Below are 16,477 nucleotides of genomic sequence, written 5' to 3'. Positions count from 1 at the left end.
CATTGGGGTACACGTGTCTCTTTCAATTCTGGTTTCCTCAGTGTGTATGCCCAGCAGTGGGATTGCTGGGTCATATGGCAGTTCTATTTCCAGTTTTTTAAGGAATCTCCACACTGTTCTCCATAGTGGCTGTACTAGTTTGCATTTCCACCAACAGTGTAAGAGGGTTCCCTTTTCTCCACACCCTCTCCAGCATTTATTGCTTGTAGACTTTTGGATAGCAGCCATTCTGACTGGCGTGAAATGGTACCTCATTGTGGTTTTGATGTGCATTTCTCTGATAATGAGTGATGTTGAGCATCTTTTCACGTATTTGTTAGCCATCTGTATGTCTTCTTTGGAGAAATGTCTGTTTAGTTCTTTGGCCCATTTTTTGATTGGGTCATTTATTTTTCTGAAATTGAGCTGCAGGAGTTGCTTGTATATTTTTGAGATTCTTTGTCAGTGCTTTGTTTGCTATTATTTTCTCCCATTCTGAAGGCTGTCTTTTCACCTTGCTTATAGTTTCCTTTGTTGTGCAAGAGCTTTTAAGTTTAATTGGGTCCCATTTGTTTATTTTTGCTTTTATTTCCAGTATTCTGGGAGGTGGGTCATAGAGGATCCTGCTGTGATTTATGTCGGAGAGTGTGCCCTATCTCTTTACCACTCCTGGACTTCCCAGGTGGCACTAGTGGTAAAGAATGCAGGATGGTGCAAGAGATTGAGACATGAGTTTGATCCCTGGGCTGGGAAGACCCCCTCCCTGGAGTAGGGCATGGGAATCTACTCCAGTATTCTTGCCTGGAGAATCCCACAGACAGAGGAGTCTAGCAGGCTACAGCCCATAGAGTTGCATAGAGTCATACATGACCGAAGAGTCTTAGCACGCCCTACCTCTACCCCATGGGAGCTTGAAATTCTTCTAGAGACTTCAAACACTTCTTAATCATGAAAACTAACCTTCAAAGTTGGTGTTTTGCAAATTACCACTCATTAATGTGTTGGGATTCAGCTTAGTGGGTGGTGCCAACAATTTTTGGAAACATTGAGATAGGCTAGAATAGAAAATAGGAGTGAAAATATGTAATATGTATTGTTTCTTTCTAAAAACATGTCCTCAAACACATACGTATACCGAATTGCAACCTAAAACACAATTTTACTGTGGGCCATGGTCAAAGAGTTTGAGAACCAGTAATTGTTAATTACATAAATAATTAATGTGCCATATGCAACACTTAAAGATTGATGTCGTTATGTATAGAGAAAATCTGGAACATTACTTATAGACAGATTTGAACGTTTGTACTGCATGGGATAGATATATTGGGTCTTTTTACTTTCCTGGCCTCCTGTAAACATTTTATGAGGTCAATTTGGTAATAAAATATTTGAGGTAGGCTACAGTAAGTGTTTAATTGAGGTAGGAAATTATTTGAGAAAATCATGATCCTATTTGAAGCTAATGTAGTTCTGAAGTATTTAGAGGTATGATTCCTAAACGTGATTCTCTTTTAAAAAAGAATGTTTTATTTGTTTGGCTGCACCTGGTCTTAGCTGTGGCAAGCAGGATCTTAGTCGCAGGCATGTGGGATCTTTAGTTGCAGGCATGTGGAATCTAGTTCCTTGACCAGGGGTTGAACCTGGACCCCCAGCATTGGGAGCTTAGAGTCTTAGCCACTGGACCACCAGGGGAGTCCTCCAAACATAGTTTTTGACACCTTCCTTTTCTACTCTAGAGGCATCAAAGGTCATGGACACGGAAACAGATCTGGTTTTAGTTCTAGTCTTGCTACTGACTGTGATGTTGAATGAATCTCAAAGGGCCTTAATTTTTGTCACCTATGTGAACTTTTGGATTATGTGATATTGAATGTTCTGTCGATATTTAACTCTGAAACTATCAAATAGTTACACAAGTTTCAAAGCAGAGCTAATTTAAATTAAAATATGTGTATGTTCTGTGAAACTGTAGGAGGAACCATTAAACTGAGTATTTCAAAAAATCTAATAAGGATAAAGTATTTGCAGGACCAGATGGGGTCTGGCGCCCTGGTTCTTTTTATTTTGCCTCTAACTCCCTCATGTCTTAATTAACTTTTTGACTATGACCACTTCCCAGGGTGAGGCTGAGATCTACAGAGGCCTTTTTTCCTGTCCTCTCCTTCAGTCCAGGCAGTCCTTTTATGCAAAGTGCGCACTCGTTGAATATTTGTTGAGGGTGTCCCTGTTAACCTTTTTGTTTTTATTTTAACCCATAATAGAGATGATCTGGAATTCAGTTAATACACATTAGAAGCGCTTTCAGTCACATTGCACATTGGCCACATGAAGATTTAAAAATAGTTTTAAGCAGTCTCGCCTTTTTTTAGTAGATTCCTGTAGTAGATAGAGCAAGCCTCCTTTATAAAATCACATTTGTAGCCTCATAACATCAGGACTTTCACAAAAACACTAATGGGCTTTCATGACCCTTTAACAGAGTTTATGACTCATCCCTGCTAGAAAGTGAAGGAAACATAGGAGTGATCTCAAAAGGTTGGAATCACTCATGTGTATTGAGCTTTTTTCATTTATCAAAATGATATCATGTTGGTTAGTGCTTGGAGCTTGGTAAGAGTATGGTATTCCGAAAGTAGTTCCTTTTGCCCATGTCCTTTTGATCCCTTGTGGTATGAAGAGTAATTGTCATCTTCTGGTGATACAGACTTCTCCAGTTCATTGAATATACTGTACTTGTTTAATGGAAGCCTCTGCTTCTCTTTCATTAATGGAAGTATTCGCGTGTCATCCAGATAATTGACCACAAAGTACCTTTGGGCTTCAGCATTCCTATCTCTAAAATGAATGAGACCAAATGATTCTAGAATAGTCTCTTGATGCTTTAATTCTGTGACATCTTGTCAGCATATTCTAATATAAGGAACTTTGTTTTACATCAGGCTGCTTTTATTCGTGATGAAATGATGCCAGGAGAGTGGGATGTTTGTGTTACTTCTTATGAGATGGTAATTAAAGAAAAATCTGTATTCAAAAAGTTTCACTGGCGATACCTTGTCATTGATGAGGCTCACAGAATAAAGAATGAAAAATCTAAGGTAAGCTAGTTCTGAATATCTGTATTAAAGTTTCTTTTAACTACCACATCTGTTGGTTTACTTCCCTGTATTCAGAATTTAAAAAGTGATAGATTGTGATTTTATTCAAAGAATGTAAATGAAAATCAGTTTTAAAAATGATTTTGGAGTTTAAATGATTGAATAAAAGATAAATGAAAACTGAACCCAATTTTTAAATGTAAAGAAAATTCATTTACTATACCTGTTGCAGGCTAAATAACTCTGTTATGCTACAGTGTTTTAATATTTTTGCAATATTGGTGTACAAATGTCATTTGCTTTGGTTTATTTTTTATTGAGGAGCTATCTTATATCATATGGATTAGGAAAAAAATTCATTTTCTAGAATTACCTGACTTGTGTGAATTAGAGTGTGGTGTTAACATTGAAAAATAGCAATATTTCTTGCCATTCCACTCCATCAACAGTAGAAAAAGCATCAGTTATGATGATGATCCGCTCTTTGAGTCATTGGTCTGCTTTGGGAGAACCAGAGACAGAACTGAAGCAAAATCACCAGGTGGTGCTTTTGTAGTTAATACTTGATAAGAGGATACGTGTTAGAGAATAATTGTTAATTTAAGAGCAATATAAAATGAGCCTTTTTATTGATAAGATTACCGTGATTTCTGCTTTTTCTGCTTTAATTTTTGTGGTTTTATATTTAGAAAGTTAGCATAAGATATTCGGGGAAGACGGGCTCAAGTGTGGTGCTTAAAAATTGTGACCAGGCCAAGTTAGAAGTTGGTGAGGTGTGGTGGATGAACATGATTGGCATGGAGAAGATGATTCTATGCTGTAAAGTGACCAGCCTGGATTCCATAGAGTTCTGACTATTTCTGTGGACCGAAAATAGAAGGAAATAAATTTTTTTAAGTGGGGGAAGGGTCTCAGATGTGACTGGGATCTGCATTCTTGTAAGTGTAGAAATGCCTATAATATTTTGTCCAGCTGTGCTTCACTGTGGCAATGTCACCTGAACTAGGATTAATAGTTATTTCAACTTTTATTCAAAAAATGTTTTGGGTTGGATGAAGAACTGAATGTTGAACATTCTGATAAATAAAACAATATTAACATAACTTATTTTTCTAGCTCTCAGAGATTGTTCGTGACTTCAAGTCAACTAACCGCTTGCTCCTGACTGGAACACCTTTGCAGAATAACCTGCATGAACTCTGGGCACTACTCAACTTTTTATTGCCTGATGTCTTTAATTCTGCAGAAGTAAGTTTAAGTCGTGCGTTTGAAGTATAATTTTCGTATGTTCACAGACATCTGTTTTCAAAACACAAAATGTATGCCTGTGTGCTAAGTCGCTTCAGTTGTGTCTGACTCTTTGCGACCCTTGTGGACTGTAGCCCACCAGGCTCCTCTGGTCCATGGGATTCTCCAGGCAAGAATACTGGAGTGGGTTGCCATAGATGGAAATTGGTAGTTCTTTTTCATTTGTGATTCTTTGTGGTTTAGCTCTTGAATAGAAATTTTTTCAAATGGGGATATTTAGAGAAATAAGTTTCTTTGCTTTGAGATTATCCTATTAAAGTTTGCCTGTATCACATTGCCACCACAACTTACGACACGAGGTAGGCTGAGTTCAGAATAGTGCTTTCTACATTTTCTTTTAACTAAGTTGGAAGGGCTTTCTGCATACTAGTTTAGCAAGTAGAGTCATTGAAATAATCTTGAATTATTGCAGGTATTAACATTTGGTGAATATTAAAGAGCTTATAATATGTGATTTGAAAAGCAACATATTTTATAAATGTATGATTTATACTGTTTTTATCATTGGCACAAGGTTATGCTAGTGCAACAAACAGAATTGAATGATTTAAGGACGTTGGAGCTTGATTTTCCTCATTACTGATATTAATTGATAATAAAAAGTATCAAGTTTAGCTACCTATTTACATAACTTACCTTGCTTTTGTTCACTTTATTGTTTAACATTTTCATTAGCATGTCTTCCATTTTATATTCTTATTCCTACTCCTCTTAACTGGTTATAATTCTGCTGTGGTATGCTGCTGCTGCTACTGCTAAGTCGCTTCAGTCGTGTCCGACTCTGTGCGACTCCATAGACGGCAGCCCACCAGGCTCCCCCGTCCCTGGGATTCTCCAGGCAAGAACACTGGAGTGGGTTGCCATGTCCTTCTCCAATGCATGAAAGTGAAAAGTGAAAGTGAAGTCGCTCAGTCGTGTCTGACTCCTAGCGACCCCATGGACTGCAGCCCACCAGGCTTCTCCATTCATGAGATTTTCCAGGCAAGAGTACTAGAGTGGCCTGCCATTGCCTTCTCCGCTATGGTATGGGGAAGCCTAATAAAAGCCTTTTAAAGAAAAACTGCTGGTAGAGTACCTGTATAATGGTGTTCAAATTTTGCTAACTGCTCCAGTATTTATTTTCAGAAGTAAATAATATTGGCCATAACAGTTAACGTATTTTTGACAGTGCTTTTAAAATGAATTATTGCTATATGAGTTGTGTAAGAATTTATATAATGTTACATTTATTTAAAAAAAAACTACACACTTACTGCAGAATTTTCACCCCTCCACAGGACTTTGATTCTTGGTTTGACACTAAAAATTGTCTTGGTGATCAAAAACTTGTGGAAAGACTTCACGCAGTAAGTAATAGCAGACAGGAATTAAATAATGTAACCATATATGTAACCGAGCTGGAAAACAGACTGAATCTTTTGGAACCTGTGGATGTGCTTCTGAGCTCAGTCTCAGTGTTTTTCTCTTTCAACCTTTCTGACTGCCTCTTTGGGAGGCACGCTCCCACGATACACTCAACGAACAGCTCTTTTGCTTTGGCCCTGTTCCATGGACAATGTGGTCCTCTCCCATAGAGGCTGTTCCCTTTCCTCTACCCCATGGATCCCATGAATGAGATTGCATTCATTGAACACCAGTTTTCCCTTCTTTGGTAACAGCTTCTTGTATCCTTCTTTCACTCATGTTACTCCTTTTGTACTTGTCCTGTTATCTCACAAAGACATCCAGTGCCTGGACCCCTGCTTTACCCCCATCCATCAGCCCATTTCTATTGTTAAATTTTCTGTATTCAGCAAGGAGCAGGTTCTCTATCACATGAACCACTTTTTTGGAGGCCAATATCTCAAACTCCCTTGCTCTCTTGATCTGCCATTTCTGCCCTAAAAGCCCTAAATAAATTATGTAACTGTGTCTCTGTCCTCTGGGTTTGAATTCAGCTTCTACCACTTACTAGCAGAGTGACCTGCTCTGTACTGGGACTGCTCAATACTGACTGATAAAGAAGATGACACCCACTGTACAGGTTGGAACCACTACATTTTCATGTTTGCTGACATGGTTTGATTTCCTTTAGTACCTTCCCCTTAATACCTTCCCCTTCTGGGATTTGATGATGTTGGTGATCCTTCTTCGTAGCCTTCTTCAGCATTCTCTCTCACTTCCTGTAAGAGCTATTTCAGACTTTCCCCAGTCTCCCCGAGACCTCTAACGCATGTGTTCCCTGTCCTTTCTCAGCAAGTAACGTCATTCCTTTCTCAAAGAGGAAATAAAAGTCATTAGGCAGGAACTCCTTGAAGGATATCCATCTTCCAAGAATATCTGCATCCACTCTGTTTGAGTGGAAGAGGTTTTCTTTCTCTTGTTGGTGGTTGTTCAGTCACTAAGTCATGTCTGACTCTTTACAACCCCGTGGACTGCAGCATGCCAGACTCCTCTGTCCTCCACCATCTCCCAGAATTCGCTCAAATTCATGGGCAGTGGCTAATTCTTCCAACATGAACCCTGGATCTCATCTTTTCCTGTTTCCTTAAGGACTTTTCTCCTTAATTTTTCCTTTTTATTGGCTGAATTTTCTACCTCTCTCTCCATGTTGGCTCTTCTCTCTCAACATGTAAACATGCTCAAGTATCTCCCTCATTAAATCCTAACCCACACTTAGACTCTTCTCCCTATATCCACAGAACAGTACTCCCTCAACACTCTGTCCCTCTCAATCTGTGATTCTGGTTTCTTCCCTTGATGGCTAAGCTATTTGAAAGTTTAGTTTCTCCCCCCTTCATCCACCACCAAATCGTCTATTCACTCTTCTTTTTTATTGGCCGTGATGCCTGTGGCATGTGGGAATCTTAGTTCCCCGACTGACCAGGCATCGAAACTGCGCCCCCTGCATTGGAAGTATGGAGTCTTAACCACTGGACTATCAGGGAAGTCAGTATTCACTCTTTTTAAAAATGTACAACTATAATTTTAATTGACTGAGTGGAGTTTTGTGAGAGGGTATAGATGTGTCTTGCTTTTTTTTTTGTCTGCTGTTTTTAATGAGAGTCTCAGTCTTTGTTTATAAATTAAAAAAAACATGTATTGCTCACCTCTCCTTATCTCCCCCTTCCCCAGAAAAATGTAAACTTAATGTGGCAGGGATCCTGTCTGTTTTCCACCACATTGTGCCCCGTGTGCCTGGTCCAGAGTAACTGCTCATTAAATTTATTTATTGACTGGAAGCCCCACCAGTCATCATGTGTTATGTAAATATTTATTTAGAGTTAAACAGAACAAGTCAGAAACCAGTGACCTTATGTAATAGGGAACTTATTGTAAGAATGCAGAGGCGTAGAAGACAAATCTTCGAAGAATCCTGTCATACAAGTTGTAGTACAGCTGGGCCTCTCATAGCAGGAACTTGGTCAGCTCTGAGGAATGGCTACTCTGTCTCTGATGGGTCCTATTCATTTCTGAATCCACTGACCATTAAATACAACTGAAACTTAACCTCACAAGTATTTGTGATTTTTCATTATACCATTTGGTCAGTGCCCTGACTTCTCTGTAATCCTTCATACCTCTAACCATGCCTGTTTGCAGTGCTTTCGTGCTTAGTGTCTTGGGGATGGGATACCTTTTATCTTATCTCTTTGGCTGTTCTTTTCTGTCCCCATCATGGGCTTTTCTTTCTTTGTCTCTGAAAGTTTAGTGTTGCAGGGCTTTGTCTTTGATTTCATTTTTCATGTGTGTTCTCCCTGGAGGATTACTCCCAGAGTTTCAGCTATACCTCTATACTTATAACGCCCAAATTTCTTTCTCCTTATTTCTCTCCCAAGCTCAAGACTTACAAATCCCACTGCCATCTGCGTGTTCTGCCTGAATGTCTCAGAGACAATTTAAACTCTTAAAAATGCAACTTAGACAGATTTAAGAGGCCCAAACAGGAAACCAAAAGTCTTCTTTTACACTTCCCTTTTCCTTACTGCCCATGGATCCCTAGTAATAATAGCTACAGTTTACTGATGTCTATCGTGGTTAAACTCTACTTATGTACTACCACAGATTGTCAGAGCAGTGTTGGAAATAGGTATCTTTATCCCCACTTAAAATGCTTAGCATAGATATATACCATAAATCTATATGTTTTGGATGAATGAATGAGGAAACAGGCTTGGAAAAGTTAAAGAACTTGCCCAGTTTACAACCACTAATCAGGGACTGAGCTAAATGTAAATCAGCCTGATGTGGGTTTGATTACTGTTTCTACCATTTACTAGCAGAGTGAATTTGGTGATGTTACTAAAATTGAAATATCTTTCCCTCAAAGACTTATTGTAAGGATTTAATACTCTAGATTCTAAAGTTCATGGTACATTGTCTGGCACATTCAGGTGCCCCAGAGATATTTTTTTTCCTTGTTATAGAATCTGCCTTGCAGGTATACATGGATAATTTCATGTTTTTTCTCTTTTTGTTCTGATCTTCTTTTTCATTGAACCATTTTCTTCTCATTCATATATTTAAAGCCATTTTTAAATGGCTTGAATTTTTATTTCATTTTTAGAGACAATCTGATTCATATTCTGATCTCAGATTTCCTCTCAGGTTTACAAATACTATATGACAGCAGATTATTTTAAAAAGATTTTTTTTGTACTCTTTCAATAGTCAGTAATCTTGTTGTCTTAATTTTTATTGTCTTTTGTGCTATCAAATCATGGATGTCTAATTTAGGCCCCTTATTCTGATTTGCTAATGGGCCGTTACTTGGTTCTTTTTACCAAGAAAATTAGCAACTGGTGTTGGTAGTGTTTTTCAGATTATACAGTGGGAAGTAAATTTCACTTTAGAGTGTTGTCAATGAAATAAATGGTTTATAATATTGAATGTTTTATAAACATTTATAAAAACTCACTTTTTAGGTTTTAAAACCATTTTTGTTACGTCGAATAAAAACTGATGTGGAGAAGAGTCTGCCTCCTAAAAAGGAAATCAAGATTTACTTGGGACTGAGTAAAATGCAGCGAGAATGGTGGGTTATTTTATTTCTGCTAGAATTTATGTATAAAGATTTATTGGAGGGAGGTGGGGGCAGGATCGGGATGCGGAACACATGTAAATCCATGGCTGATTCATGTCAGTGTATGGCAAAAACCACTAGAATACTGTAAAGTAATTAGCCTCCAGCTAATAAAAATAAATGAAAAAAAAAAGAGCAGGGGACTGGAAAAAAAATAAAAATAGTAATAAAGGTAAAAAAAATAGCTTTGTAGTGTTTCAATTGTCACTTTAGTTCAGAAAGTACATTTTAGGTTTAAGTGCCAAGTTAAATAGTTCAAATATTTTAATATAAAATTGATGAGTGTTTTATTTAACCTTCAGGGAAGAGTATATGGGGAGTCTATAGACCTGTGTTTGAGTCCATGCTTTGCCTCTTAATGGCTTGTTTAGCTTGGACAAATTATGTAACCTCAATTTCCCTTCTGTAAAATGGTGATAATAATACTTTACTTATAAGAATGATGTCAGAGTTAAAAGGGATAATGTCACTGGCACATTTATTAGTTATTCTTGCTTTTTCCATTAATGAAAATAGTAATAACCATAATAATGAGTGAAAATATCAATGATTGTAGATATTATAAAAACAGAAGCTGGATTGTTTTGAGAAATACAAGCAGAGCAGGAAATTGACAAGAGGAGTCACACAGAATCATAAATTTGATATAAATTGAACATGTTAATGTAGTAATGCTAGTAAGAGAAGCAAAGTGTTGCTTATATAAATAAAATTAGATAACTTATACTATATAGACACTTCTCTATTATTGAAGCCAGTATAGGGTAGTGGTAAAGAGCATATTTCTCTAGACTCAGAAGTAAGATCAAGCCCTTGCTTTGTCCCTTTGTGTGGCTCTGAGTAAATTGTTTCACTTCTTTTAGCTGCCTGAATTTCCATCAGTAAAGCGGAGTACGTATCTCAGAGTTCTGAAGATTTAACAAGATGATTCATATGCCTGGCATTTGCACTCAGTACAAGTTGGCTATTGTTAGAATTAAATATTACTACTCCCCAGGTGGATACATAGATCTGTTTTTTTTCCTGGGTGAAGGTCTGGAAAAGACAATAAAAATGTTTATAGGGTCAGAAAAAAAATGACCTATGAAGACAGGTATAAGAAATTGCAACTGTTTTTAGCTGAAACAAGTAAAAGCTGGATGCCAACTTTGAGCAAATATTGTAGTTATTAAATAATTATCGTATGTAGTTGTCTGAATTGTTATCATCTGATGGCGAATTTTAGCAATGGATAAAGCAGGAGGAAATCGGTTTATAGGCAGCATACAAGTTAAAATACTCAAATCCTCGCTAATTTTTTGATTTTGCTTATCAGATTTAGTCTCCAATCAGATCTTTTTGTTTTTCTTTAAATAGGAATCTAAGCAGATTATCAAAAGGGCATTTTTTTCCAAAGGGACATTTCTTGATATGAAGCCTGTATAATAGTTGATGATTAATTATAGTTTAAATTTTTAGGTATACAAAAATCTTGATGAAAGATATTGATGTTTTAAACTCTGCTGGCAAAATGGACAAGATGCGACTCTTAAACATTCTAATGCAGCTTCGAAAGTGTTGTAATCATCCTTACCTGTTTGATGGTGCTGAACCTGGTCCCCCCTACACCACTGATGAGCACATTGTTAGCAACAGTGGTAAAATGGTAGTCCTTGATAAACTATTGGCCAAACTCAAAGAACAGGGTAAGTTACAAATCTTCAAATTAATGTGAAATAACTTAATATTGTATATGAATAACATTTTGCTTAGTCATTCATCATTCATTCATTCACTTATGCATCTCACATTGTTGAGTACTTACTCTTTGGTTAGGAATTGTCCTGTGGGCTGTGTATGTTGTTGTTTAGTCAATAAGTTGTGACTGACTCTTTTGTGCCCTTGTAGACTGTCGCCCAGAGAAGGCAATGGCACCCCACTCCAGTACTCTTGCCTGGAAAATCCCATGGACAGAGAAGCCTGGTAGGCTGCAGTCCATGAGGTTGCTAAGAGTCAGACACGACTGAGTGACTTCACTTTCACTTTTCACACTTTCATGCGCTGGAGAAGGAAATGGCAACCCACTCCAGTGTTCTTGCCTGGAGAATCCCAGGGACAGGGGAGCCTGGTGGGCTGCCGTCTGTGGGGTTGCACAGAGTTGGACACGACTGAAGTGACTTAGCAGCGGCAGCAGCAGACTGTAGCCCATCAGGCTTCTCTGTCCATGGGATTTCCCAGGCAGGGATACTGGAATGGGTTGCCATTTCCTTCTCCAGGGTATCTTCCCAACCCAGGGATAGAACCCGTGTCTCCTGCGTCTCCTGCATTGGCAAGTGAATTCTTTACCACTGTGCCACCTGGGAAGCCCCTATGGGCTGGGTATACAGAGACGAATAAGACAACAGTCCTCGCCTTGTAGATGCTCTCAGTGCAGTGAGGAGGCATAATTGCAAGTCATTGTGATAAGTGCTGTGATATGCTGAGATATTAGGAGTTGAGGGAGTCTTCACGAGGATGACATTTGGGGTGAGCACTGCAGAATGTGTAGGAGTAAACAGTGGAAAAAAGGAAGGCAAGGGTTTTCCATCTCTGCAATGAAGCAGAGGTGTGAAAGAAGGGAATGTGGAGCTTATGGTATTTGGGTAGAGTGGCAGTGGATGAGTCCAGGAAGATGAATTGGAGCTATTACAAAAGGCCATTTAAACTATGCTTTATGGGTTTTGGGCTATTTTGAAGGTGGTATGGGTGATTGCAGAAGATTTGGCTGTGGAGAATGACACATTCAGATTTGTATGTTAGGAAGAGAAGCTTGGAAGCAATGTGAGGGTGTATCTCCTGAGCCTGAGAGACTAGAAACATCCTCAGGACAAAGTAAAGGCAGACTTTAAATCATCTCAATATGTGTGGGGGATTTTGAAGACCTTAAAAATGTTTAACTCAACAAATACTTCTGTATAGTATCTGTTGAAAAGATGTGTGTAGGAGGCTTAGTATTCGTTAGTGGTATGAGTGTTCACATGCTATATATTTATATTGCATATGATGTTTGCTTTTATTTTTGTAACTTTCAAGTTAGTTTTACACAAGTTGAATAACCTGCCTTTTTTTGGTGAAATGTTTTAGGTTCAAGGGTTCTCATATTTAGCCAGATGACACGCTTGCTGGACATTTTGGAGGATTATTGTATGTGGCGTGGTTACGAGTATTGTCGACTGGATGGACAAACCCCACATGAAGAAAGAGAGGTGAGGAAGAGAAAATAAAACAAGACTTGAAAAATCAGAGTTCAGTTACGCCATGTTTTTCATCATTAGGTAGTTTTGAATTTTGGCCTTTTCTTTAGCTAGGTGCATTGAATTGCTCACTACCATCTCTTGCTCCTTGAGATCTTCAGCTGGACTTTCATTACACTGGCTCTTTACAAATCATTCTTTTCCAAGGTTTTCAGAGACATCCTCGCTTATCAAAAGGACACTGCACCATCACATCCTTACCTTCTCTAACCACTGCTATCCCAGGCCTTTTGACTGCTGTTTCTCAGCTCCCTCTTTGACCTTTGATTCTATGTCATTTTCTTTTCCTGATTTGCCTCCTACATTAGACCCTCGCCATTCATGGAGTTGAACAGTTGAGATTTTTGCAGTTTATGAGCAACTGTAAGGACTCATGAGACAATAATTTGTAAAGGAAATGATCTCAATAGACATTTTGTAAAACTGAATTTGGACGACATAGGTACAGGTGCTTATCATTCAGTTGGATCTTGGAAGACTAAAAGGTTGGTGTGCAGGAATGAGTCACTTAGCTAATGAGGAAGCCTGTCTAGCACCCAAGTATCTTTTAACTTGGAAATTCTTAAAGATTTTAAGATTATTTCTCATGAATATCAGGGGTCTAATGTATAGAAAACCCTTTAAAGCACTTTTTCCGAGGGAGGGCTTTGCTAATTTATCTTCTCTTTTCTATAACCCTTCAGGGCTCTGTCTTTGGCCTCTGTTTTAAGTCTATACTCATGCTGTGGGCAGAGACCGTGATTTCATGGTATAGTGGAAAATGCATTGAACTTGGTTTCCGAAGACTTGAATTTAACATCAACTCCACCATTATGTGTGCAAGCTATTTAATCCTCTGAGCCTCAGTATCTTTTAACTGTATATTATAAGGGTACTGTTAATGCCTAGGCTTTTGTTTTCCTGACAGTGTTGTGAGGATCACTGGATAGAATAGGTATGAACATAGTTTTTGTACTGTGCAGTGCAGTATAGATCACAGGTCACGAAAGTGCACACAGGCCTTTTCACTTCTCAGCTCTTGGACCCCTTCTCAGGCCACCGAGACTCTCAGCCTGTGTCCTTGTCCTTCCGTAGCTGTAGTGGGCACTCTGTCCCTCGTGTGCCTCCTATAGCAGAAGCACAGGCCCTTTTCACATTAAGAGTTTCCCTGCTACCCACTATGGGGAAACAGTTGTGGTAATATTTATAAATAAGGATGTTTCAAAGCTTACACTGTTCCTGCTCTATAGTCTGACTCTCTCGGAAATGGTGACTCAAAACTTTGTTGGGCTTTTGCTGATTTGTTCCTGAGAATGGATTTCTGCCAATCCACATGAAGCATGGGCCATATAATACCATTCAAGATGGCCCTTCTTCCTGGAATGAAGATGATATTAAAGCAGAAGAGTAGGTGCTTTCTGATCTCAAATAGCCAATTTGCATTTCTGACTAATCTCTCTGCTCCTGAATAATATGGACTTCACCTAATTATGCCCCAATTATCTGGTCTCTTAAAATGCTAAATAATGTCCTCCCTTCAGAGAGTTGGAATCACATGTTTTGACTTTAGATGCAGCACAGTGAGAGCTGTTCATTTTGTTTTGGAAACATCCTGTCTCCCCATTATGTCATCATTCAGATAAGCATTTCATCTATCTTCCCAATAAGAAGTGGAAATCTACCTTGGATTCCTTACTCAGATTGTTCACGAGCTGTTCATAAGCAGTTTTTTCTCAATAGCACTCAGATTTGCCATAGCTATAGCTAAATTCAGCTAGCTTCTGTAACCTTGACTTACCTTAACTTTAACCTCACTTTTATAGGGAAAGGAGCTAACATTTGTCAAGCAACAGCTATAAGCTAGGCAACTTTATAGTTCCAGTTGAATTCTCCTAGCAGCCCAGTGAAGTATTGGCATAATTTGCTCCACTTGAAACTGTGTCTCAGAGAGGTTAAATGCTTGCTGAGAACCACATGTGTAATAAATGGTAGAGTTATGACTCACGCCCAGGTTTTTGCTATTTCCTCTACACCAAATTGCCTCTCACTACACCATGCTGCTTTCTGTACTGCCCCTCTACATGCTGTATGGACTGCAGCAGAGTCGCCTTCTCTGCCTGCAGCTTTTGACCATGCCATTCCATTCCTTAAAAATAGAACTTCCTGTATTTCATGATTATAAAAGTGATATATGATTGCCAAGGAAATTTGGAAAATAAAAGTATTTCTGGCTGATCTTTCTATGCATATATAATATATAAGTAATTAATATTATACTGTATATGCTACATATAAAGTTCAGTATCCTGATACATTTTACTCAACATTATGTTGTACTTCCCCATATTAGTAACAAAAAAATCACCGTAAAAATAATTTCAGTGTACTATTTCATCCTATGGACATACAATAAATAATTTATCCCCCTGTTGTTGATCATTTAGGTTGTTTCCAATTTTTCACTATTATAAAGAATGCTTAAGTAAAAGTCCTTCTACATAAATCTTTGTGCCCATCTCTGATTATTTCCTTAGGATAAATTCCTAGAAGTGGAATTACTGGGTCAAAGGGTATGAACACATTTAAGACTCTTGATGCATGTTGCCAAATTGCTTTCCAGAAAGGTTGTACCAATTTACACTCCCAGCAGCAATGTATGAGAGTGCCCGTCTCATCGCCCCCTCGTCAACATTGAGTATTATCATTCTTTTAATCTTCAAAAAATGGTATTATGTTTTTTTATTTGCATTTACTTGATGACTAGTGGGACTGAACATTATTCTTGTGTTTATTAGCCGTTTGTATTTGTTCTTCTGTGTACTGTCTGTTCTTTTTTCCCCCTCATTTTTCTATTGGGGTCTTAGCGTTTTTTTTCTAATTAATTGAGATCTTTATATAGTAAGGATATTAATGTCCTATTAATTTTTAAGACTCTTTACTAAATATCCATGGATTACCTTCCTGATTTTCCTCATTACTTCCCTGTTTGCTCCTTTTCACCATATGGTAGTAAATCTACCTACCTCCCCTTTATCTGTTGCTCTCATTCCCATTTCTCAACTTTTTTTTTCTCTCTTGGTTGGTCTTCTAAACTATATCTTCTCTGTTAATCCTTCATAAATTAATGGGAATGAAGTTGAGATATCTGACATTTTGCCCCCTAAATTTCAGCTCTCACTCAATTAAAACATTTTCACTATTTTTGTTTTAAAATAATTTATCACTTGCTTGGTTAAATTTGTCTTTGTGATTGTTGTTTGTCTTTACTGGTGTAAGTGTCTAAAGATTAGTTACGTTATTTAATATACTTTTTACTGTATACACAGTGCAGTTTATAGATAGATGCTTAAATATTTTTGAAGGTGGAAGAATATTACAAAGTGGGGGTTTGAGCATGCATGTTAAAATGTTTATTTATTTCTTAAGAACTCTGGTAATATAATTTTATTTTTCTCTCTTTTCCTTCCATCTCCTATCAATTAAAAAAAAGGAAGCAATAGAGGCCTTTAATATTCCTAATAGTAGCAAATTCATCTTCATGCTGAGTACCAGGGCTGGAGGTCTCGGAATTAACTTGGCAAGTGCTGATGTGGTTATACTGTATGACTCAGACTGGAATCCACAGGTGGATCTGCAAGCTATGGTTAGTTATCTTTAATGATATCAGAAATTTATCTTCGTTGAGAAAACTATTGCTATTTATAAAGCATGAAAGTAATTTATGATGAAAGGGTAACAGCAGTCTTTGGGAAGTTTGGTAGATGTTAAAATAGATTTAT

General features: G+C 37.9%; 1 protein-coding gene across 6 annotated transcripts in view; it reads left to right on the top strand.

Moving 5' to 3' along the window:
* The window catches only part of SMARCA1 (SNF2 related chromatin remodeling ATPase 1), a 68,640-nt gene that overhangs the window by 13,067 nt on the left and 39,096 nt on the right, over positions 1-16,477 (top strand). For 4 of the 6 annotated variants that reach the window (XM_020889681.2, XM_020889680.2, XM_020889679.2 and 1 more), the window contains exons 7-14: positions 2,922-3,077; positions 4,194-4,325; positions 5,663-5,731; positions 9,290-9,399; positions 10,906-11,132; positions 12,550-12,671; positions 15,233-15,268; positions 16,189-16,341. In XM_020889681.2, the coding sequence (XP_020745340.2) occupies positions 2,922-3,077; positions 4,194-4,325; positions 5,663-5,731; positions 9,290-9,399; positions 10,906-11,132; positions 12,550-12,671; positions 15,233-15,268; positions 16,189-16,341 (1,005 nt within the window). The remainder of the gene's footprint in view (positions 1-2,921; positions 3,078-4,193; positions 4,326-5,662; positions 5,732-9,289; positions 9,400-10,905; positions 11,133-12,549; positions 12,672-15,232; positions 15,269-16,188; positions 16,342-16,477) is intronic. The other 2 variants (XM_020889682.2, XM_020889678.2) reach the window with 1 other exon arrangement.

This window comes from Odocoileus virginianus, unplaced genomic scaffold, assembly GCF_023699985.2.
Source record: "Odocoileus virginianus isolate 20LAN1187 ecotype Illinois unplaced genomic scaffold, Ovbor_1.2 Unplaced_Scaffold_2, whole genome shotgun sequence".
Taxonomy (NCBI): domain Eukaryota; kingdom Metazoa; phylum Chordata; class Mammalia; order Artiodactyla; family Cervidae; genus Odocoileus; species Odocoileus virginianus.
The sequence above is the reverse complement of the archived record's forward strand: the minus strand, read 5'-3'. Positions and strand labels throughout refer to the sequence as shown.